At 35.8% G+C, this 22,919-nt stretch overlaps 1 protein-coding gene across 6 annotated transcripts in view; it reads left to right on the forward strand.

Annotated features, from left to right (window-relative positions):
* Positions 1-22,919, forward strand: part of CHM (CHM, Rab escort protein 1) — a 183,654-nt gene that overhangs the window by 53,567 nt on the left and 107,168 nt on the right. For 5 of the 6 annotated variants that reach the window (XM_025373121.1, XM_025373124.1, XM_025373125.1 and 2 more), the window contains exons 3-4: positions 12,042-12,114; positions 15,103-15,227. The exons of the other annotated variant lie outside the window; for it this stretch is intronic. In XM_025373121.1, coding sequence (XP_025228906.1) covers positions 12,042-12,114; positions 15,103-15,227 — 198 coding nt within the window. The remainder of the gene's footprint in view (positions 1-12,041; positions 12,115-15,102; positions 15,228-22,919) is intronic. 6 annotated transcript variants of the gene reach the window in all.

Below are 22,919 nucleotides of genomic sequence, written 5' to 3' on the forward strand. Positions count from 1 at the left end.
GTGTCCAATAAGCTCATGACTCATGATCTATGTTTTCAATCAACTAGAAGTAGATTTGAGTCTGGAGCTCACCAGAGGGACCCAGATTGGAGAAACCAGTTAGTGAGTCATCAACAGAGAAGTGATAATTGAATCACTGGAAACAGATGAGATCTCACAGAGGGAAACAAAAATTGAGGGCAACCTTTATGTATTATTTGCTCATCTACCTGCCTTGGTTGTCTATAAATGGATTTGAATGGGTGGACTAATGTGTAATGACTAATAACTCAAACATAGGAAGATCTCTCTCCAACCCTAATGACTGCGAATACAATCTAGTATTTCTTTCTGGCAGGCCGATCTGATTACCAAACTTCTTGTAGATTCATAGGGCTCTCTTAAAACCAAGTAACATTTCAAAACAACATGTTGTATGTGAGAAATATATATACACTTTGTGTTTGTCAATTAATAAAAGCAAATGAGATCCTGGTCTTCGTCTCTGACATTAGAATTGCTTCTGTATACTCTATCATAGAGGCCCACTTTCCTTGATCTTGGAATGAGGAGATGGTGAAAGGAGCTCAGCTTTCTTGTGTAGCAAGTGTGTGGAACTTACAGTAAATGAGAATTTGTATAGGGAGTAAGTCCAGTATATTTTCTAGCCTATTCTATTATTTGTCACCAAGGAGATAGTGACATGTCATGACTCTTTGTGGTACTTCAACCAAATTTAAATGAAATAGAGACTCTTTTAATGTCCATAGTATATTGTACTCAATAATATCTGGCAAATCAATAGTAGTAGACATGCCAGACTATTATTTTCCTATTCTTATCAAATGTGTGAAGGTATTTGTGCACATTAAATGTGAGATAAACAATAAAATTGGTTGTATTTTAGGTCCTAGAAATGAATAGTTTCCCCAGCTCTGACATTAGAGTAATCATAGCCATGGAATTATTATCCAGATGAATTGGGGTAACAAAATAAAAGCTAGATTTCATTCCATCTACTGTTTGTAAATAGATGCCACTGTCTTTACTTATAGTAAGTCAGATTCCAGAATTTGTATTATGTGCTTATGTTCATAATTTAAATATTCTAATCTTGTAAATTATAGGAGACAGCGTGTTTAGTGGAAGGAGCAGAGGCTTCGGTGCCTGATAGTCCCTGGTCTTAAATCTGGGTTTTGCCATTTCCTAGCTGAGTGAGTTAGACAGTACTCAGCTTCACAGTTGTTGTTTTCTCCCTAATTGTAAAATGGGGATAATTGTAGCACCAATCTCTGGATTCTTGTGAGAATAGTGAATATAAAATGCCAAACTCAACGTATTTAGTACCCTATTTTTCTTGTTCTACTTAACATGGATTAAGCCAGCATTTCTCAACATATGCTTTATTAAGCCCTAATCCTTCAATATACTTTTTTAAAAAAACATGTTTGTTGGTTAACTAAATTTGAGAAATTCTGCCTACTGCTATAATTCCCTCTTGGAGAGCTATAACAGACATTAATGTATTTAATCGTGCTGAGAAGCCGCCACATAAACAAATCTTTTTTTGTTGCTGTTGTTTAAATTTTTCAACCTAACATTTTCCAAATTTATTTTGTTACTGTGCATTTCTTTTCTTGGAACACCTATTAATAATAGCTCATTTTGATGGGGTACATTTTAGAAAAGGTTAATTTAGTAATCAGGACCAGGTACTACTCAATTAAGTGTTTAACTTCATTGAACCACAGCTACCATTATATCTTGTGGACTAAATGGTGCTAGCCAGCTTAAAAGTTTGGGAATTTGTATGTTGTAATGGACAGGATTAGAGTTCAGGAGAACCGAGTTTCAATTGCAGTTCTGCAAATTGTAACTGTGTGGCCCTGACTAGTGACTAAACTCTACACAGACAAGTCATAGTGTTCTCATCTATGAAATAACACCCTTTCTATCTGCCTCACAAGATTGCCAGAAGAATCTGTGAGAAAATAGTTGTAAAAACAAGTTGGGAAATTAAAACTGCTGTCAATGGAAGATGGTATTTCTACTACTCTAGGAAAAGGAATTGTAGGAGCAGTGAATGAATAATAGGACAGTCTGAGATTGAGCTATGCTGTTCTTGTTCCCATCGAGCAACCTTGGATATCATCAGCTACCTGCCTGAAAACATTTTCAACTCCTAATTTCTTAATAATTAGAATGGTTCCCAGATGAATGTGCTTGAATGTCAGTAGCTTCATCTTTTGTTACTGTTCTTGGATTTGCTTACAGAAGCCATTTCACAATACAATATGTAGTTTAGTAGCATTTAGCTATGCCTGCTGCTGAATATTCAACACTGAATTGTAATTATGATGCACAATGGAAAAGAAGATTGTTAGGATTTAATTAATAAGCTCTAGTTAATGGGTTTAATACTCAGCCTTCTCATATAGTTCAACTTTCTTTGAGTCTACATGTAATATTTCTTTTCTGTTGAGATGTTAAGCAAACTGATATTGCTTTAACATTAAACACCATGTGAAGGATGAGAAAGATCTTGATTAAGTTTCAGTACTATTTTTTTCTATTATCTTCTTGATGAGTGTTAAGGGAGGGTTGTATAACTTATTTCCTTATTGTTTCTGGAAAACCTTAGGTGGCACTCTGAATAAGCTATGCAAAGCTTTCAAAAGATTACAACCATGTTTTCTACAATTTTTTTTTTTTTAACTTTTAGGTCTACAGGTACATGTGAAGGTTTGTTACATAGGTAGACTCGTGTGATGGGGTTCATTGTACACATTAGCTCAGCAACTAGGTATTAAGCCCAGTACCCAAAAGTTATATTTTCCACTCCTCTTCCTCCTCTCACCCTCAAGTACACCCCAGTGTTTGCTGTTGCCTTCTTTGTGTTCATAAGTTCTTATGATTTAGCTCCCAATTGTAAGTGAAAACACTTGGTATTTGGTTTTCTGTTCCTGTGTTAGTTTGCTAAGGATAATAACCTCCAGCTCCATCTGTGTTCACGCAAAAGACACAATCTTGTTCTTTTCTATGGCTGAATAGTATTCCATGGTGTATATATACCACATTTTTTTAATCCAATCCATCATTGATGGACATTTAAGTTGATTCTATGTCTTAGCTATTGGGAATAGTGCTACAGTGAACATTTGCAGGCATGGGTCTTTATGGTAGAATTATTTATATTCCTTTGGATATATACCCACTACTGGAATTGCTGGATTAGATGGTAGCTCTGCTTTTAGCTCTTTGAAGAATGTTCATACTGCTTTCCACAGTGGTTAAATTTACACTTCCACCAACAGTGTACAAGTGTTCCCTTTTGTCTGCAACCTTGCCAGCATCTGTTATTTTTTGACTTTTTAGTAATGGCCATTTTGACTAGTGTGAGATGGTATCTCATTGTGGTTTAGATTTTCATTTCTCTAATGATTAGTGATGTTGAGTTTTGTTTTTTTTTTTCATATGCTATTGACTACATGTATGTTTTCTTTTGAAAAGTGTCCATGTACTTTGTCCACTTTTTAATGGGATTGTTTGTTTTTCTCTTGTAAATTTGTTGAAGTTCTTTTTAGATGTTGGATATTAGACCCTTGTCAGATGCATGATTTGCAAAAATTTTCTCCCATTCTGTAGGTTGTGTGTTTATTCTGTTGATAGTTTCTTTTGCTGTGCAGAAACTCTTAAGTTTAATTAGATTCCACTTGTCAATTTTTGCTTTTGTTATGATTGCTTTTGGTATCTTTGTTATGAAATCTTTGCCCATTCCTATGTCCAGGATGGTATTGCCTAGGTAGTCTTCCAACGATTTAATAGTTTTGGGTTTTGCATTTAAGTCTTTAATCCATCGAGTTGATTTTTGTATATGGTATAAGAAAGGGCTCCAGGTACAGTCTTCTACATATGGCTAGTCTGTTATCCCAGCACAATTTATTGAATAGGGAGTCTTTTCCCCATTGCTTGTTTTTGTCAGCTTTGTTGAAGATAGGTGGTCATAGGTGGGCAATCTTATTTCTGGGCACTCTATTCTATTCCATTGGTCTATGTGCCTGGTTTTGTACCAGTACCATACTGTTTTGGTTACTGTAGCCTTGTAGTATATAGTTTGAAATCTGGTAACGTGATGCCTCCAGCTTTGTTCTTTTTGCTCAGGATTGCCTTGGCTATTTGGGTATTTTTTGGTTATACATACATTTTAAAGTAGTCTTTTCTAGTTCTGTGAACAGTGTTGTTGGTAGTTTGATAGGGATTGCATTTAATCTGTAAATTGCTATGGGCAATACGGCCATTTTAATGATACTGATTCCTCTTATTCATGAGCAGGGGATGTTTTTACATTTGTTTGTGTCTTTTGATTTCTCTGAGCAGTGGTTTCTAATTCTTACTGTAGAGAACTTTTACTTCCCTGGTTAACTGTATTCCTAGGTGTTTTATTCTTTTTGTGGCAATTGTGAATGAGATTGGCTTTCTGATTTGGCTCTTGCCTTGCCTATTATCAATGTATAGGAATGGTAGGGATTTTTGAACATTGATTTTGTATCCTGAAACTTTGCTGAAGTTGTTTATCAGCTGGAGGAACTTTTGGGCCGAGACTGTGGGGTTTTGTAGATACAGAATCATGTAGTCTGCAAACCAAGATGGTTTGACTTCCTCTTTTTCTTTTGGATGCCCTTTATCTCTTTCTCTTGCCTAATTGATCTGACTAGGACTTCCAATACTATCTTGAATAGGAGTGGTGAGAGAGGGCATTCTTGTCTTGTGCCAGTTTTCAAGGTGAATCCTAGCTTTTGCCCATTCAGCATGATGTTGTCTGTAGGTTTCTTATAGATGATTCTTATTATTTTGAGATGTATTCCTGTAATACTTAGTGTGCTAAGAGTTTTTAACATGAATGAATGTTGAATTTTATCAAAAGTCTTTTCTGCATCTATTGAGGTAAACGTGGTTTTTGTCTTCAGTTCCGTTTATGTGATGAATCACATTTATTTATTTATGTATGTTGAAGTAACCTTGCATCCCGGAGATGAAGCCTGCTTGATCGTGGTGAATTAACCTTTTGATTTGCTACTAGACTCCATTTGCAAGTATTTTGTTGAAGATTTTTGCATCAATATTCAATCAAGGATATTGGCCCAAAGTTTTCTTTTTCTATTGTATCCCTGCAAGGTTTTTGTTTCAGGATGATGCTGGCCTCGTAGAATGAGTTGGGGAGGAGTCCCTCAGTTTTTTTGGAATAGTTTCAGTAGGAATGGTACCAGCTCTTCTTTTGTGCATCTGGTAGAATTCGGCTGTGAATCCATCTGGTCCTGGGCCTGTTTTGGTTGGTAAGCTATTTATTTCTGATTCCATTTCAAAGCTTGTTATTGGTCTGTTCAGAGAATCAGTTTATTCCTAGTTCAGTCTTGGGAGGGTGTATGTGTCCAGGAATTTATCCATTTCTTTTATGTTTTCTAATTTGTATGCATAGTGGTGTTAATAGTAGCTTCTGATGGTTATTTATATTTCTGTGGGGTCAGTGGCAATACTCCCTTCGTCATTTCTAATTGTGTTTATTTGTGTCTTCTTTCTTTTCAAGTCTAGCTGACGTCCTATCTATCTTATTAATTTTTTCAAAAAGCCAACTCCTGGATTCATTGATCTTTTGAATGGTTTTTCCTGTCTTCATTGAAATTCTTGGTTGCAAATCTTTTTCTTTAAGAATGTTGAATATGGGTTCCCACTCTTTTCTTGCTTGGGTGGTTTCAGCTGAGAGGACCACTTTTAGCTTGATGGGGTGCCCTTTCTCTCTAGCTGCCCTTAATGTTGTTTCTTTCATTTTGCCTTTGGAACATCGGAAGATTACGTGTTTTGGGGATGATCTTCTTGTGTAGAATCTTGCAGGGGTTTTATGTATTTTCTGTATTTGACTATTGGCCTCTCTAGTAAGGTTGGGAAAGTTATCATGGAAGATATCCTGAAATATGTTTTCCAAGTTCTTTGCTTTTCACCTGTCTCTTTCAGGGATGCCAATGATTTGTAGATTTTGCCTGTTTACATAATCCCATACTTCTCAGTCATATTGTTTATATCTTTTTGTTGTTTTTTATTTTTGTTGGTCTTATTTTAGAGAACCAGTTTTAAAGTTCTGAGATTCTTTCCTCAGGTTGGTTTATTCTGCTGTTAATACTTGTGATTGCATTGTGATATCCTTGAATTATTGTGTTATTCTGCTTTGTCAGATTTGTTAGTTTTTTTTTTTTTTTTTTTTTTAAATTGTTCCAGCTGTTTCATCCTTCAGCTCTTGTATTGTTTTATTGTGATTCTTAGCTTCTTTGGGTTGGGTTTCTCCATCTTCCTGAATCTCAAAGATTTTCATTTCTTTCCATATTCTGAATTACATTTCTGTCATTTCAGGCAGCTCAGCCTGGTAGAGAACTCTTGTTGGAGAACTGGTGTGGTTGTTTGAAGGACGTACGACACTGGCCATTTGAGTTACCGCAGTTCGTACATTGGTTCTTTCTCATATCTGCCTGTGGGTATTCCTTTAACTGAAGCATAGACTGAGTACAGTCAGTAGACTTCTTTTCTGGTTCTTTTCACAGGACCAAGGCTTTGTGCACAGTCTTTATTGGAAGCTGACTTCTTGTCTTTGGTTTAAGAGAGGGCTATGTTAGTGAGTATTTTTGGTCTTGAAGCCTTGGCGTGTCATCCAGTAGGTGGCACTTAAGTGTTCTGGTTAGTTGGTAGATTCTTGCTTGGTCGTGTCTCTGCTATGTTTCCTCACAGTTGCAGCCATGTTCCTTATCAATGCTCTGAAAGTGTGTGTTCCTTTCCCCCTTGAGTGCTGGCTGTAGACCATTACTTGGTGCTCCTGGGCTGCCCACTGAAACTGGGGTGATCTCAGCGTTTATGTTTTTTCCATAACTTGGAGGCAGCAGAGTAAGGGACCTTAGTAGTGATTTTGGCCAAGGGTCTTTTACTTGTACTGTGGGGGCTCCACCCCAGAGAGATGCAGGTCAGCAGTTGCTCAGTGCGAGCAGTCCAGGATTCAGGATCTGTGCTCTGGGCCCAACCTGGGTGTTCTCTAGTGGCGAGCAGTGGGGGGTGGGTGCAACTTACGGGAAATGGAGTGACCCTTTTTTCTGTCGACTACAGTTAGTTGGAGGTTTGGGTAAAACACTTAGGATCTTTGCTTCTTCACTAGTCCGAGGGTAGCAAGGGAATTCCACTGCAGAGGCAGTGGCAGAGAGGCTTTCAGATGCTCCTGGGGGCTCTGTCCAGGGAGTTGCCGAGCTGCTACTGGCTTAATAGCTCTGGTGTGGGTAGCTGGTGACCCAGGCCTGGAGGACCTGCCTGGTGAGGAGTTATGGGAACGGGCTCCCGTGTAACAGTCTGGCTGCTTTTCTGTAGGGCTGCTATGGTATGCTGGGTGCCTGCTCCAGTTGCTAATGACCTTGGATTTTCCAGTACCTCCAAGTATCAACATTGAAGGCTGTGAAGCAGCAAATATGGTGGCCTGCCCCTCCCTTTGGGAGATCTATCTGAGGAAGATGTGGACTTGTTGCCAGACTTAAGGCAATAGGATATGGCTGGAGACTTTGGTTGGGAGGTCCTGCCTCATAAGGAGGAATGGGATTGAGGTTCCACTTAAGAAATGCTGTCTGGCCATGTTTTTGTAGAACAGCTGTGCTGTGCTGGTGGACCGCTTCCGTCCCTGGTTGGCTTGGACTCCCCAAAGCCCGAAGGCTGGAATGGCTATGTCACCCAAAGAGCAAAGATGGTGGCGCACCCCTCCATCTGGGAGCTTCCTTCCAGGGAGTTTTCATATCTCTTTTGGCCAGAGAACACTGGCGAGGGCTGCTGGTTCCAGTTGGGAGGTCCCACCCAGTGAGGAGGAATGGAATTGGGAATCACTTAAAAAAGCAGTCTGGTCACATTTTCATAGAGTAGCTGTGCTTTGCTCGGGGACCGCTTCTGCCCTGGCTTGAACTCTTCAAAGCTCTAAGGGTGGAAGGGCTAAGTTGCCCAAACAGCAAAGATGGTGGCCTGCTTTTCCCTCTGGGTGCAATGTTTGAAAATTTGAAACCAGGGAGGTTTCAAATTTCTTTTTGGCTAGAAAACACTGGTGGGGGTGGCTGGAGGTCCTGGTTCAGAGGTCCTGCCTAGTGAGGAGGAATGGGAAAACAGCAGTCTGGGCCCGGGTGCGGGGGTTCACGCCTGTAATCCCAGCACTTTGAGAGACCGAGGCAGGCAGATCATGAGGTCAAGAGATCAAGATCATCTTGGCCAACACGGTGAAACTCTGTCTCTACTAAAAATACAAAAATTTGCTGGACGTGGTGGCACATGCCTATAGTCCCAGCTACTCGGGAGGCTGAGGCAGGAGAATCGCTTGAACCCGGGAGGTGGAGGTTGCTGTGAGCCGAGATTATGCCACTGCACGCCAGCCTGGAGACAGAGTGAGACTTCATCCAAAACACAAACAACAACAACAACAAAAAAAACGTCTGGCCACGTTTTTGTAGAGCAGCTGTGCTGGTCTTGTGGAACTGATTCTGACCTGGGATGGCTTGGACTCTCCAAAGTCCAAAGACTGGAAAGACTAAATTGCCCAAATAGCAAAAATGGCAGCCCGCCTCTCCCCCTGGGAGCTCTGTCTCAGAGAGGTGTGATGCTGCTCCCTTTGGCTGGCTAGAATTCCAAGCCAGTGGTTCTTATCCTGTGAGGTGCCATGGAAGTGGGGCCTGCAGATTGTTGCTGCCCAGTCCCCTGAATTCAGCCCCTTTCCTAGGGATATGTATGGGGGTCTAGCCTCCCACTTCTTTGGAGTCGCAGCTTCTTTAGCCGGGTTGCCTGAAAGTTACAGTCAAGTCCTGACCCCACTCTCAGTTTGTGGTATTTTTCATCATAGATTAACTTTTTCCACAATTTTATATAAATGGTATCATACAATATGTACTCTTTGGCTAAGGCTTTCACTCAGCCTAATGTTTTTGAGATTCATTTATGTTTATATAGCAGATGATTATTCCTTTTTATTGGTGAATAGTATCCCATTTTATGGATATACGACAGTTTGTTTATTCATTCTCCTGTTGATGGTTACGTGGATTATCATCAGTTTGGGGCTATTAATAAAGCTGCTGTGGAAAGATTTGTACAAGTATTTTTGTCAGTATATGCTTTTCTCATGTGTAATTGCCTAGAAATTGAAATTACTCGATCATAAGGCGGATATATATTTATCTTATAAAAAACTGCCAGATATTTTTAGAAAGTGCTTGTACCGTTTTATATGCTCACCAAAATAAATGAGCGTTCTGGCCCTCTACATCAATACCAGGTATTGACAATCTTTTAAATTATTTTGGTGGCTGCATACTGGAATCTTATATGTTCATTTGTAATGCTACTATAGTATGCACTTACCTAATGATGTTGAGTACTTTTTCATGTGCTCATTAACCATGTTTTTTTGTGATGTGTCTCTTCAAACCCTTTGCCCATTTTTACCTTTTAATATCTATCTTATTAAGTTGAAAGAGTTCTTTATATATCCTGGATAACAAACCTTTAGTTTTACCTTTTTTTATTTTTTATTTTTGAGACGGAGTTTTGCTCTTTGTCACCCAGGCTGGATGGAGTGCAATGGCACAATCTTGGCTCACTGCAGCCTCCACCTCCTGTGTTCAAGCAATTCTCCTACCTCAGCCTCCTGAATAGCTGGGACTACAGATGTGTGCCCAGCTAATTTTTTTCTATTTTTTTTAGTAGAGATGGAGTTTCACCATTTTGGCCAGTCTAGTCTCGAACTCCTGACCTCAGGTGATCCGCCCACCTCGGCCTCCTAAAGTGCTAGGATTACAGGCATGAACCACCGTGGCCGATCAATACCAAGCCTTTATTATATATATTTTGTGAATATTTGTGTCTGGCCCATTCATTTATTAAAATAATTTATTTTGTAGGGAGGTTTTTCATTTGAAGCCTAATTTATCAATAGTTTTAATTGCTTTTTGTGTCCAAAGAAACTTTTGTCTGTCCCTAATGTTGCATTTTTGATATACATTTATTACTTACATATTGGTATATCCATTCAAATAAATTTTACTTTAATCTTGAAGCTTTCACCCATTAGCCAGTGATGCTCACTTAAGACCTTATGTTGATTGCAAATCAATCTAAGTATCTCAACAAAAAAATATAGAGTCAGTAGTTTCAGGTTTTTTTCCCCTCCTTTAAAGCCTAGGATATTTTCTAGTTTTGTAGTTTCAGGTTTTTTCCCCCTCCTTCAAAGCCTAGGATATTTTCTAGTTTTGTTGAGTTTTATATTTGAAGGATGAGAAGAGATAGCAGAAGTGTATTCTTCTCAGGCAAGAGGGATGAAAGTATAAATTGCTATGGGGAAACCTCAAATTCTAACATTCCTCTGTCTTCTCTATAGCTGCCATCACCCACCTTCTCCTTCCTTTCACTGTTCTCTCTGACGCAAGGGGTCACTGCTTGTAGGTTTCCTGATTCCAACATTTTAGTAAAGAGTGGCCATCTAGAATTGCTCCTATAGCTGAAATTCTAGCTAAATTTTAAAGACCACTGGAGATTCTGGACAGTGTATGAATTTACATTATTTCCGAAGAGACTGTCAGATGTAAGTACAATATGATTTATATTAATAAAGCTACTTTCACAGGTGTTTTATTTAACCCTTTTCTCTGTTAGAGAAAAGCAGTACTTGTTTGGTAAAATGCTTGAGCCTAAAATCTGCTTACTTTTCAGACCTATGTCAACAGTTGATTTAAGAAACGTGAATCAGAATTGGGAGATGATCTCTAGTAGCATTATGCAAGAGTTATTTTATATTGTATTTTATTTCATTTCATTATTTTATTTTATGATGAGGTCTTGCTATTTTTCACAGGCTGGTGTTGAACTCCTGGGCTCAAGGACTCCTCTCTCTTTAGCCTCCCAAGTAGCTGGGATAACAAGGGTGTGCCCCTGTGCCTGGCTGGAAGAGTCATGTTAGATATCACATTATAAGTTTTATTTTTTGTTTAATTGTTTAAAAACCTTTCATGAATTTTTATTTTATTAGAGAAGCAGAGAAGCAAAAATAAAAATGAAACAAAACCAAGAATCCCTCCCAACCAGAACCAGAATGGGTGTTGTAGGTGGGGTCAAGTGTACTTAGGGGCTCATCATATAGAGTCAGTAAGTGCAAATCGTTTTACAAGGATCGGAGGCCCAATATGCAGTGAAGAATTAAAGAGTTCTGGTTGCAGAAAATCCCCACTTAATGGTCTAATGTCTACAAAGTTTACCTGATCCTAGTTAGGAGACCTCTGGGTTGTCCGAAACAGCGATCTTCACATGACTGAGGAATGAAGAATAATAGCTCACCCAGTTATTAGTGAGAAATTTGTTTCTGTTACACTTACTGCAAATGTCTTGACGTGATGTGAATAACTGTTTCCCAGGATCTCCTTTTATTTTTGACCCTAAAGGCTAAGAACAGCACAGGGTCTTCCACTTTATCTAAAGTATCCAATTGTGTGTCTGGGTGTTTGTGTACGTTTTGTGTTGGAGATGGGTTTGGTGGTGGGTGGTGGTGGTGGTGGCGGTGGCAGCGGAGGTGTTGGTGGAGGAGGAGGAGATTTAAGTACTTACAGAAAACTTAGCAGTTTTTTAGTAGCTTTTTTTGAGATCTATCAAGATTTTCTTCCTTGCCACATTTGTTAACCCAAGAGTCATATATATTTATGTTATGTGCTAAATGCCCATGTCAAGCTGTTCACATAATCAGTGGAGAAAGCTTTAAGGAAGCCAAAGATGTTTTTTTAACTCCTTATATGATGAAAAATTTCTTTTGGGATCTGAGAGGCCCACTTTTAGCCTACCACTTCCACTTATGTGAGCATTCCAGTTATGTGTACTTTTGAACTCTTGAGGCAGTAATATTAAAAAGTGAAGTAAGTTTAAGTGTTAAAGATGGTTTGTTGATGAAGATCAGTGAACTGATTTTTATACCCTTTTCTTTACTCTTTTTTTTTTTTTTTTTTTTTTTTAAATTTTTACAGAAGAAGCTACTATGGAGGAAACTGGGCCAGTTTTAGCTTTTCAGGACTATTGTCCTGGCTAAAGGAACACCAGGTAAAGTTTGTATCTGATCTTTTAATTTGCTTTGTTTTATTGTATGTTACATAGTAACCCTGCATTGAAGAAAACCCTAAGCTTCACCTGCAATACGGGATTCTTTATTTTTCTTCACTTATTTTACAAAAAACATATAAAGTCACCTTTTCAGCTAATATTTTCCCAGTGTCTTTATCCTGTTTTAAATATAAATAGAGGCCGGGTGCAGTGACTCATGCTTGTAATTCCAACATTTTGGGAGGCCAAGGTGGGCGGATCACCTGAGGTCAGGAGTTCAAGACCAGCCTGGCCAACATGGCAAAATCCCGTTTCTACTAAAAATACAAAAATTAGCCGGGCATGGTGGCACGTGCCTGTAGTCCCAGCTACTCAGGAGGCTGAGGCAGGAGAATCACTTAAACTGGGGAGGTGGAGGTTGCAGTGAGCCGAGATTGCACCATTGCACTCCAGCCTGGGCAACAGGGTGAGACTCTGTCTCAAAAAAAAAAAAAAAAAAGAAATATATCTATATTTATTATATATAATATATATATTTATAATATATATATTTTAATATATAAATTATATATTTATATTAATATATAAATTATATATTTATATATTAATATATAAATTATATATAATATATAAAATATATATTTATAATATATAAATATATATATTTATATATATGTGTATAAATATAAATAGAAATATTGGCTGAAGAGTAAACTGTTTATACTTAATAACCATTTTCTAATTATTTATATGCCAAATATGACAATAATTTTTCCCCAAAATCATCTTTAGAAAAAATATCCTAGTCCTTATAAAATCTCACATTTACTGGTTGCTCTTAGAGTTAGTATATTTTGAACAAACACCAAAAAAAAAAAAAAAAAAAAAGCCTAACAATTTGGGGAAGATACATTAATTTGAAATGATCTCAGTGGTGATTTTATATTTATAGATGTCACCTGACAGAATCAGCCAAAAGAAAAATCAAAGAAATTTAGTATGAATTCAGTGATTTTTTTCTAAGGGTAGGATCTCAATACCAAGCTGTTTAATACCATTATAAAGAAACTGTTTAGGGATCATGTATAGCATAATATGGAGAGTCAGTTATGGAGTTTGCTAACTTTTATAAGACAGATTTTTAAAAAGCTGTCCTAATCTTATGCAGATTGGTACGTGTGGCTTGAAATGAAATTTCTGCTGAGAGCATCATACAGAAGATCAGAAACTGCCGTATCGCAAAAGAATTTCGATGTTTGGAAAGGAGGATGATGTAGTCCAGAAAATTCCATTCAGTTAGCTAAGACTTGTTAAGCATTTATCATGTACGAAGCACCATTGCATTGATTGATTGATTTAATCAGTGTACATGACTTAATCATTGTGCATGACTCAAAAAGTGCCTCTCATGATGACAAAGACACTGATATTGAAGATACAGTGAAAATTCAGATTGAATATTGTTGCATGAAATGAGTGTAGAGAAACAAGCAATATTTGTAAAATAGCATTTCATATAATTCAAACTGTGTAAGTCAAGAGAGTAAATAAGTAGATATTTAGCTGTTTGGTCTGTATGCTTAAATATTCATGTATTTACTTTGATCAGAAACTCTTTTTTACATCTTATTTTTGGGAGGTGTATGTGACGGTCACCTTATATTTAGGCTTATTTAGTACTTCCATAAGAAAATTTAGTGTAGATTCTCAGAACAACAATAACAAAATATACCCCAATAGTCTGAATGGAAGTTAAAAAAAATAAATTTGGTGATGTTTTATATTTATTCAAATAAAAATGTTTTTCTCGAAGTTTAGTTTATTTTAATGATTGTTTTACTCCAGGATCTTAACTCTGCCACTGTCTTTGTCTCTCTCCACTCCCTTTCCCTGGTCCACAGTTCTTTTCTTAGGCTGGTAACCTCATGTCTACACATTCAAAATTCTTGTATTTCACCTTCTCTTCTACTTATGTTGGGATGTTTAGTACTATCTAATATTATACTTGATAATAAGAGCTGTATGTCACTACTTTTCTTCAGTTTAAAATTTTAAACACAGGACAACAAAGCCTTTTAAAAATGTTTATTGCCTTTATGACATTTGTAAGTTTAGAAATTTTCTGAGATAAATTTACTTAAAAGATGTTGTAATTCTATTTTCCTACTAGTTCCTTTAGTATGTATAATACAATTTCAAAAAGTTTTCTCTGAGAAAGATGTGTATTACACAGCTTAAGATTTTAAACAGATTAAAAATTGATCCTTGATATTTGAAAAAGGTTTATCTTGACACCTTCAAAAATACTCTGTATTCAGATACTCCATAAAATATAATTCGGAATTATTGAACATTTTAACAGACCACTTTCAACCCTTAGTGAGAGTTTACATGCTTTGTTACACATTCTTGTTTCTTATTGTCTTTCTTGTTTTATAAGGTATTCAGGGACTAATTATTATACAGCCCTTATTTATACTGTGCTGAATATTTTTTAGAAGTACTTTTATATGTAATCAAAATTTGATATGACTAGTGACCAACCTTCAAAGATCTGAAAATAAATAGAATGAAGTTATTTTGACTCTGCTGTTTCAACCAAAAAATGTAAAAAAACCCTGTTTTTATTAACGAGTAATGTATATAACAGATATACTTGATTCTCAGCAGATAGAGGGTTAGTTGTCCTAGTTCTTAAGCAATGTCTAAACAGCCATGTCCGAATGACTTTTTCAAAATTTCATATACCCTGATAGAAAAGTATAAATCAGATCTAGTTTTTGATAGTATAGATTTTACACATTGTTTTTCTCTCCTTCCTTTAAAGTTGGAACACTTGTTGGACTGTCTTTCGTGACTCTGAGTTGATATCCTTTGAGTTTTGGTAAGGTGAAATAAGCATGAATTTAGACAAGAGGTGCATTTTCTCAGAAAATGACATGTTTCACACTGCCCACTTTAATTAAAACTTATCTGTGTTTTGTTTAGGAAAACAGTGACATTGAAAATGACAGTCCAGTGTGGCAAGACCAGATCCTTGAAAATGAAGAAGCCATTGCTCTTAGCAGGAAGGACAAAACTATTCAACATGTGGAAGTATTTTGTTATGCCAGGTATGAAAAGTGTTTACTGCAGGTAAACTAAGTTAATGTCTTTTTCACTCTTCTTCAGAAGAAGCCAGCAATAAAGATTTAGGTGGCATTGGTTGCTACAGGTTACATTAATATTCTGGTTTTGCCTGTTTTTAAATGGAGCTTTCAGTTTTCTCTGTTTGGGTGATAATGATAACATCTTGCCTTAATGCCTTCGAATTTACCAAGCTGTTTTAAATATATTATCTCATTTGATCATTAAAACAATTCTGTGCTAGGGTAGGGCAGATAGTAGTAGTAATAGTTGGATTTTTTACAGAAGCCTCAATGGAACTTAAGGAGATTAAGTAGTTGCAGAAGGTCACGTGGCTTGGTAAATGGCAGGGCCACACTTAAGCTCTAGAGTGGTAGAGCTCAAGATTAAATTCCAGAGTTTTTTCCTCCTGCTCCAGGATTCTTCCAACTATATCATCTTTCTTGAATAATACTCAGTGTAGCAAAATGGAAGATTATAATTTTTGAATAAATAAATTTTGTGGGCATAATATTTGGGTACATATTTTGGTAAGTTAGGATAGAACAGTGGGAAGTAATAATGTTTTAAGTATCTTCCTCTGAGAGAGATTCACTGTTTAAAAACAATTGGGTTAGTTTACTTTTTCAAATGATATATGATTGACAGGTTAAAAGGTAATAATCACATAGTTAAGTCATTCAAGTAGTTGTAGAGTCCAGAGGTTTAGAACATCAGACTGTCAGGCACTTTAATGGTAATTAAAACTTAAAATTCAATACACCAGAGATTCTTCAGGATACGCTTTGTCATCTTACATATCATTTTTGTGGCAGAGTGTTAAGCATGAGCCTGTGAAAAGTTTGGGAACGTGCTTGACTTCTTAAGCTATGTTCATATCTTTCATGTAAGTAGCATTCTTTCCCTGTAATATGCAGTTTGTGTTCTGTGATTTTCTGTAAAAGCGCAGCCTTTGAAATGTCTGGTATAGATTATAATTTGTATAATGCTAAATGCCATTTGGTATGAAAAGGTGCAGCTCACTAGCTATTGTTCAGAGCCAGTGCTGAAAGATTTAAAACAGAAGATGATTTCAACTGAAAAGACATATGCTTTAATGAAATGAGGAATAAATATTTGTTAACTTTCTTGTGTACTTTTGTGTGCCCATGAATATAGCTTGACTACAATATAGTGACAGTCACACTGGCCTTCCGAGAGGTATTATACTTTTGTTACTTCAAGGCCACTGATTACTTTTTATGATAATTGAGGTTAATAGTTTCTAATGGCTGAGTTGATACATTTTGAATGCAAAGAAAATTATCTTATTTTCAGTTCCTGATCTCTTTAGTTTCATTTCTATAACTTCTCAAAGTGAGAAACTAAATTGTTGTTGGTGGAAGTTTTGTTTGAAGACAGTGAAATAGAACTGTTATATGTTCCTCTTGCCAGTTAGAGTGTGGGGCAAACAGTGAATTGGGTAATGTTCTATATGTCTTAATTCACTTGGAAAAGTTAGCTGGTTATTAATGTCAGGAAAATAATAACTGGTTATTTCCTAAGCAGGAAAAGCCTTGAGAACATCCAGGAAAGTAGAGAAAGTACAGAAAATCCATTTGTAAAGGCTATCTATAGTAAGTTCTGGCAACATGGGTAAATAGGACTAACAATATCTCACTTAGCCCCAGCAAGACTGGCTTCCTTAATCTTTTGGATCATGTTCACAAACTTGAAATTATATGAAAGAGGCTAGGGCCAAAATAGTTGTCACAAAATTTTACATTATACAAGAGGTTATCATCAGCACTCACTTAAATCAAAAGCCTTATTTATTTAATACTTATTTCTGACAACTTCATTTTCTGTGTGTGTGTGTGTGTGTGTGTGTGTGTGTGTGTCTATGGGTGTGTTGTGCATGTTTGTGTTTCCCCCTAGCATTGTAGTTTAAAGCAGCAAATAGGAAGGGGTATCTGCTAGAGGCAGGCAAACTGAGAACCACATGGAAACTAGGGTTATAGTCCTTAATTTGCTATGTGATACTGAGCAAGAGATGTCTATTTTGAGTCTATGTTTTGCCATTAATAAAACGTGTTTGGAGGGGTTTGGACTAGGCGATCTCAGAAGTCTCTCTGGGCTCTAACATGCTACTATTTTAAGTGCTACTTGGTAGAATAATAAAGGAGAAGACAGCATTGGCAAGCTGAAAGCATACTTTGGGCCATTTAGTGTATGGGTAAGTGGCTTTTCATGTCAGAAGATCCCTTAAGGCCATCACTATATTATAGTCCAGTATAACAGGTGATGATCACAATTGTATCCCAGTGTCTTCAGGCAAAAGTTACATAATGTTCTTTATCCTCTACTTGAAAAAGTAGAGGATTTGAAGTACGTTTTAGAACGACAAGTATTAAAAATGATTAGAATAAAAATTGTACCATTTTAAGAGACGAGCTTTTGTTATCTAGAAAATTCTCTTACTTCCTCTTGAGTAAGTAAGAGTATCACTATATAGTAGATCTTTAACATTTTTAAAGGATACATTGCAAAATCTTCATGGCTACCCTTTTGTAAATAATGAAAAATATGGTACAGGTTTCTGGCTTTTTGTCGTTGCTTTTTGAAACATATGTGTTAGTGATGCTAATGTTACATTTTGCAGATATGGAGTTTGTGTGTATTTAGTTCCATACAATTTTATCACATTTGTGGGTTCATGTATTCACTATCACAGTCAAGTTACAGAGCAGAGCAGTTCTATCACCACAAGGACCCCTACTATTGTTTTTCTGTTAGCACATCTGATCTACTTCTTATTCACCCTACCATTCATAACTCCTGGCAACCACTAATCTGTTTTCCAGCTCTATAATCTTGTCATTTTAAGAATATTATGTAAATGGAACTGTATAGTATGTAATGTTTTGGCATGGGCTTTTTTTTAACTCAGCATAATTCCCTGGAGATTCATCCAGGTTGTTGTCTGCATTAGTAGTTTGTTCATTTTTCATCACTGAATAGTATTCCACAGTAATGGATTTACCACAGTTTGTTTAATCATTCAACCATTGAAAAACATCTGACTGTTTCTAGTTTTTGCTATTATAAATAAAGCTGTTATGCAATTTTGTGCATGCATTGGTTTTAATGTGACTTTCTCTGGGATAAAAGTTTTCATTTATCTGGGATAAATACCTAATATATAATTGCTGGGTCATATGGTAATTACATATTTGGTTTTAAAAGAAACTGCTAAGCTGTTTCAGAGGAGCTATGCCATTTTACATTCCTTCCAGAAATGTGTAAGTAATCCAGTTTCTCCACATACTTACCTTAATTTGATGTTGTCACTTTCTTATTTTAGCCATTTTGATGGCTGATTTTGAATATTTTTTCATGTTCTCTTATTTGCCGTCCATAAACCTTTTTTGGTGAAGTGTCTGTTCATGTCTTCTGCTTGTTTTAAAATTGGATTAGTTTCTTACTGTTGAATTTTCAGAGTTAAAAAAAATCCATTCTAGATATGTGTCCTTTGTCAGATATGTATTTGGAGAATATTTTCCCCAAGTCTCTAGGTTGTGTTTTCATCCTCTTTAAATAGGATATTTTACAGGGCAAATATTTTTAATCTTGATGAGATCTAATTGATCAATTGGATGATTATTTTGGTGTGAAGTCTAAGAACTTTTTGCCTAACTATAGGTATAGATTTTCTCTTATTTTTTTTTTTAAATTATAGTTTTATGTTGGATGTTTAGGTGAGTGTTCTTTTTTGTTTTTCGATCTAAGGATATCCAATTGCTTCAACACCATTTATTGAAAAGGCTATTCTTCCTCCATTGAATTACTTTTATACCTTTGTCAAAAATCAGTTGATTGTACTTGGATGGGTCTATTTTGATGTTCTTTATTCTGTTCGATCTATTTGTTTTTTCCTCCACTAATATCACATTATCTTTATTACTGAAGCTATATGATAGGCTTTACTCTTAGATAAATTCCTCCCAATTTATTTTTCCTTGTCAAGATTGTTTTAGATATTTTAGAGTTTGTGCCTTTCCATATAAATGTTTAAATAAACTTGTCTATGTCTAAAGAAAAACCTTGCTGAGATTTTGATAACAATTGCTTTAATACTATAGATTAGTTTGGGAGGATTGACCTCTTTATTATTTTGAGTCTTCTAATCTATGAACATGGTATGTCTCTCTATTTATAAAGCTCATCTTTGATTTTCTTCAATAGAATCTTGTAATTTTCAGCATACTGATCCTGTACATGTTTCGTTAATTGCATACCTAAATATTTAAATTTCTTTGGAACAATTATAAATGGTATTGTCTTTTTAATTTTGGTTTTCACATATTCATTGCTACTATCTAGCAGTGCACTTGCCTTTTATGTTTTGATTTTGGATATTTATTGAAATCTTGCTGAATTTACTTCCCAGTTCTGGAAGCTTTTTTGTAGATTGCTTGGGATACCTAGATAATTATGTGTTCAGTAAAGAGGAAAAGTTTTACGTCTTTCTTTTCACTGGCTGCTTTTTTTGTTTGTTGGTTTAGTTTTGTTTTTAAGAATCTATTTTCTGTTGTGAGTCATGTGTTTTCCATCCACAGCCTTATGCCACAGGTTAATTGTGTTTCTGCTTATCTTTAGGATCGCTTAATAAGCCCTACTTTGTTCTTTTTTCCCAGAAAGGAAGTTCTCATCACTTCCTGAGGACATTTTAATTATACACTAATGCTGGGTAATCATTTGAGGTCTCTCATTTGCTGAATATATTGTTCTTCCACATAGTGTCTCAGCATATGCAATTCAAATCTATAATCTGGCCAAATGACAAATTATCAAAAGTACTACCCTTAAATGATTATTCATGCCAAGAGTTTAGTGTATTTGCTTGTATCAAGCAAGTAAATAGATATAAGTCAACCTTGAATCTTTGGTGCACTATATATGAGGAATATTGTTTTAAATGTTTTTGTAAATTTCTAAAACATCATGTAAAAATGACTTCGTAATGATATGAAGGCTAAAATATTATGATGTGTCTTGTCACTTTAGACCAGATAACTTAGCTTATTTATAGAGTTGGTGTATATTATGGTAGAATCTATGGTTTGATTTCTTTCTTTTTTTTTTTTTCTTTGAGACAGAGTCTCACTTTGTCACCACGCTGGAGTACAGTGGCGCCATCTCAGCGCACTGCAACCTCTGCCTCCCGGGTTCAAGCGATTCTCTTGCCTCAGCCTCCCGAGTAGCTGGGATTACAGGCACATGCCACCATGCCCAGCTAATTTTTGTATTTTTAGTAGAGACGGGGTTTCACCACGTTGGCCAAGATGGTCTCGATCTCTTGACCTCATGATCTGCCTGCCTTGGCCTCCCAAAGTGCTGGGATTACAGGCATGAGCCACCGTGCCCGGCCTGTGGTTTGATTTTCATATATGCCACTTGATTATTTAACATTAAGGAAGAGTAAGATGTATATTTCTTGGTCATAAGCAATATTATAGCTATACTGATAGCCCTTTTATCTTTGATTGCAAGGAGGACTGGGCAAGAATTCAAATGGATTAGTGCAAACCCATTGCCACTGCTTGGAAAATACCTCAAAGAATTTGGGCAATATAATTCTGATATATGTATTATAATATAAATATATAGGGTGTATTTATATATTATGTATTCTAACACATATATTCTAATATAAATATATAGGATAGTTATTTTTTGATTGTCATGACTTAAAAAATATTCTGAAGTATTATTCAACTTAAAGGTTTTCATGATCATTTCAACATTAAATTTAATGGTTTGGGTATTGCAAAACAGGCTAAATACTAAAATGTAAATTGTAGTAATTATTCTATCATAGGCTAGGTTCAAGCATCATAAACTGTAAAGAACTATCCAGAATGTTTTATCAGAGCTTTGTTTTCCTGATTCTTCCTTACAATAAGTGGGCTACTTAATATTTTGTACCTAAAATATTTTTGCTATACAAAAATTGTTTTTCATTGAAGTGATTTTTTGTGATCACACAGTTAAGTTAATGGAAGGGAAATGAAAAAGGACTAGCGTTTATTGGATATTATCTTTGTGGCAACTGTTATAATCTGTTGCTTTACATATTAATTTCATTTGTTCTATGCAGCAGTCATGCGCATGAGCTATAGGTACATCTTACTGACAAACAGAAACTCAGGGAATACTAGAGATGGCAGAACCAAATTTGAACTTGTGTGTTTCTAACTTAAAAACCTGTACTATTTCCATTGTATCATGTATTTCAGTCATCAGGTAAACACGGGTGTGTACAACAAGGGAACCAACCATTCCACCAAGTGAATAAAGTATTTCCTTTGTGAAGACTAGCACCTAAGAAAGTGCATTTACTTTAATTTACTGGAATACTATATAGTATTGTAATGTAGTTATATCTATAATGAGAAATTAAAGTACCTAACTCCTAGTGTTAGGAAGCTATGGGAAAAATCCGATATTCTTTAGTTGTTGAGACCAGTTTATATGCCATGGGATTTTTAAAATTGATACATAATAATTGTATATATTTATATGTTTTGATACATATAAACTTTGTGGAATGATGAAATGATCAAATCAGGCTAATTAGCATATCCCTCACCTGAAACCTTCATTTTTTTTTTTTGTGAGAACATTCAGAATCATCTCTTCTAGCTATTTGAAATATACAATGCATTATTGTTAGCTATAGTCACCTTACTGTGTGATAGAGTACCAGAATGTATTCCTCCTACCTAACTGTAACATTGTAACCACTGACCAACCTCTCCTCATCTTCCCCTCCCTCTTGTTCTCCCCAGTCTCTGGTAACCACTATCAAGTTTTTTAGATTTCACATATGAGTGAGATCATGCAATATTTTTCTTTCTGTTCTCAGCTATTTCACTTAATATAATGTTCTCCAGGCTCATCCATGTTGTCACAAATGACAGGATTTAATTTTTTTTTTTTTTTTTTTTATGGCTGAGTGGTATTCTATCGTGTATATATGCCACATTTTCGTTATTAATTCATTTGTTGATGGGCATTTAAGTTGATTCCATATTTTGGCAATTGTGAATAGTGCTCCAATAAACATGGGAGTGCAGATGTCTCTTCAACCTACTGATTTCATTTCCTTTGGCTATATACCCAGTAGTGAGGGTGAAGATTGCTGGATCATATGATAGATTTATTTTTAATGTTTTGAGGAACTTCCATACTGTTTTCCATAATGTGCATTCCTGATTTGCATTCCTCCCAACAGTGTATGAGAGTTCTTCTTTCTTACCATGTAATAGTTTCATAGTTTATCCGAGAAAATAAAAGTAGCTATTGTTTCTAGTTTTAGATCTTTAACAGACTATAAAAAGGTGAAATATATTAATTCACACTTAAGTCACACAAACTCAGGTTATTCTTAGGTAAAATCTTGTTGCTTGTTAATTGCATAAAGTCATCTAGTTTCTTTAGTGAGAAGAGATTTTATCTTTCTAAAATATTAACAATAACTTTATACATTTTCTGCCCTATTTTCTGCATTTTACTGAGCATTGTTTCCCTTTTTCTGGTATAATATTAAAGCAGGGTGAAAACTTATTTGTTACATTTAAATGAACCAACTCTATATTCATACCAAAAATAAAGATTTTTTTGTAATAGGAATCTAA

The sequence above is a fragment of the Theropithecus gelada genome, chromosome X (assembly GCF_003255815.1).
Source record: "Theropithecus gelada isolate Dixy chromosome X, Tgel_1.0, whole genome shotgun sequence".
Classification (NCBI taxonomy): Eukaryota; Metazoa; Chordata; class Mammalia; order Primates; family Cercopithecidae; genus Theropithecus; species Theropithecus gelada.